The 3,161-nt window shown below is 38.3% G+C and overlaps 1 protein-coding gene across 1 annotated transcript in view; it reads left to right on the plus strand.

The window, feature by feature from the left end:
• Positions 1–3,161, plus strand: part of LOC102681724 (ephrin type-B receptor 1-B) — a gene marked incomplete at its 5' end in the record, with an annotated part of 52,790 nt that overhangs the window by 48,093 nt on the left and 1,536 nt on the right. The window contains 2 exons of the mRNA XM_006612681.2: positions 1,289–1,363; positions 3,089–3,161. Coding sequence (XP_006612744.2) covers positions 1,289–1,363; positions 3,089–3,161 — 148 coding nt within the window. The remainder of the gene's footprint in view (positions 1–1,288; positions 1,364–3,088) is intronic.

Here is a 3,161-nt window from a genome sequence, read left to right on the forward strand (position 1 = left end):
TCGATCTTAGCTACCACGTAGAGGAATATTTATGATTCTAGTTAGAGGGATTTAAATGGAAAATTTTATGAGAGAGTATATACATATATATATGTGTGTATATATATATATATATACATATATACACACATATATATATGTATACATTTATGTATTTTGCAGTTTTTTCGTAGAGATAATAAGAATTTATTAGGGGACGAATCGAACCAACGAATAGCAATATATAGATTGGATTTAAGCTCGGTGCTTAATCCGGACAGTGGATTTTAATCGCGAAACCATGTTGTCATAGTCTTTCAGATGTTTTTCTAATTCTCGATATACGTAATGTATATATATATAACTTACACGAGTATACGTAAACATTATATATTATACATTATAAAAAGCGGATATATATATATATATATATATATATATATATCCACTTTTTATAATGTATATATATATATCGATATGATATTTATTATAACGTCACCGACTTTACCGCAACAAAAACTGCAAAAGACTTATTAGCATTTAATCACGCGAACTACCGATTCGACCAGATTAGAATAGTATTTTTCTACTTGAAAACGAAGACGAAAAGTCAGGAAACCGTACATAGAAACCGGATACACGGATAACCCAGGCTGTTCTCACGCCTGGCATTCGATTCGTGACCACACACACGTCGTACCTATCTTTACGTTATAGAGAAAAATCTCCCAAAAAATCGATCCTTAGAAGGAATGCGTCACGACACACCATTGCAGGAAAAATGATCGAGTTGTAATCGAGAGAGGTTTGTCGCGCTCCTTTCAAGTGACGGATTATTCTTAAACGATTTTCTTTTTTTCGATCGATCCATCGAGAGAAAGAGAGAAGAGAAGAGAGAGAGAGAAAGAGACAGTGTGTATGCGTGTATGTAAGAGAGAGAGAGAGAGAGAGAGAGAAGCGAAAATCAAAATGGACAATCAGCTTAGACGCGTTATGCTCGCGGAAATCGAATCGATATGCGCTACTTATCTTAGAGCTTACATCGACAATCGCGATAAACGCAAGCTTCGCACAAGCACACGATCACATTTGCACAAACATGCCGTATACACTCGAAAGAAATTAGGCCATATGAGTTGAGAAAACGTATGCGATACGTACGCAATATTCACACATACACACATACACGTACACATATGTACACACGCGCACGTGCACATACACACAGAAACACACACACACAGCACACGCAAGCACACACCAAACGTGTGTGACCTCCATCGCACTAACAAATGCTAACAATTGTCAGAATCAGGGAAAGGGGTGCTCCACCCCCACCCCCACCCGCCTCGTCGACATCCTCCAACGTGCATTTGAGGAAAAGGTAAACAATCAAGAACAGCTTTCAGTCGACCAAAAATAAAGAAACGTAGCGGAGCGAGGGAGGAGCAATAAGGCAGGAAGGAGAGAGAGAGAAAGAGAGAGAGAGAAAAAAAAGAAAGATGTTTCGATCATCGACGGACAGAAATTTGTACAAATGTGAAACGCGTCGCGCGCCACCATCGTTGCCATCCATCGATATTGCCTTGCTGCCTTCTTGCTCCATTTGCTTCGTTCGAATTATCATGAGTATTGCTGCCACGTAGACAGCATTTGCTCTGCTTGTATTCCTATTAGTATTCGTATCGCACTGCTTGCTTCATACGCACCATTATCCATTCATATTCTAATATGTAATATGTTATCCAGCTGATCTCTTCAACTTGTATATCATCAACCGTAATCACACCGTCATAGTGCTCTCATTACCGCCATTCGCAACTCTCACTCTCGTATCACTATCGATCACCATCGTTAATACTATCGTTAATCCACGATGGCTCGAATTTTCACGATCTCGCATCTTACTTCGTTCGTTCGTTCGATCGATTTTCCATCATTCATACGTACGAGTTTATTTTGCTTTTCTGCGCTGACGGTATTGTCACGTATTGTCTTCAACGTATTAATGTATCGATGTTACCGACCGGGTCGATACGCGAATCGAAATAGAAGAATTTTTATCGCGCGGTCGTGAAAATTTATCGAGCCTCGGTCAAAATGTATATAAAGATATTTTTTACCGACCCCCTTCTACGACCCCCCGTTTCATACCGTATCTACCCGTAAATCTGTCTTTAATAGCCTATTAAGTAAATGACACCAATGGAATATAATCTTATCCTAGAAATGAGTAGTAAACCACCGAAATTCGATTCTGAATCTCTCACATTCTTTTACCCTTTTAACCAGCCATCTTTATCATTTTCAATTCCTTAATTTTTTACTTTCGCTCGCAGAACGTCTTTCATATATATTGTACACATTTACATAGAAATCGTAGATTTTTTTACACGATGGAATATTCAATTTTACAGAAATGACTTTCTACGAGCAAGAAATACTCGATTATATCTATGAATGTTCTTAACTAATGAATATTAGTGTATATACATATACTTGAAGATACAGAATGAGATCGAAAGGTATCCGCAAGAGGGTGATTCCTTGTAAAAAAAATTTATTTTTCTCTTGCTTTTTTTCCCCCCTTTTTTTTATAAGGAATTGCCGCTTCTAAATATCATTCGGCCACATTTCTGTACCAACCCCTTTTGCCCCAACGGATGATCTAGGATTATGTATATCACAAGAATAGCCATTTCGATAATCAAAAACGCGATCATGGAAACGGCTAATCTCCCCTCACCCTATAATAAAAAAAAAATCTATCTCGATAATAGAATCTCGGAAATGAAACTGGAAAAAAGGAAAGCGTCGTGTATTTCTCTCTCGTGGCCTTTTTTACCACACCGTTTTATACGAAACTGTGTAAACTTCTCGATCTCGTTTCAAGACGCTTCCATTTTTCCACCTTCCTTGTTCTTAGATCCGATCAACGACCTAGAGACTGGAGGATCGAATCAATTCCAGGTCTTTGATCTCGCATATAGTGTCCCTCCTCCCCTCGATCCCTCGATAAAAATATATATATATATATATAAAAAAAAAAAAGAAAGAAAAGAAAAATCGCAAAATCGGAAAGTAATGTGAACACTGAAATTTTCGACAGGGGCACCAATCCACTAGCGCCGGACGCGGTGGATTTAACGCAATTGACCTCGGTCAGCGAGTGGCTGGCTTCC

The sequence above is a fragment of the Apis dorsata genome, unplaced genomic scaffold (genome assembly GCF_000469605.1).
Source record: "Apis dorsata unplaced genomic scaffold, Apis dorsata 1.3 scaffold_118, whole genome shotgun sequence".
NCBI classification, from domain to species: domain Eukaryota; kingdom Metazoa; phylum Arthropoda; class Insecta; order Hymenoptera; family Apidae; genus Apis; species Apis dorsata.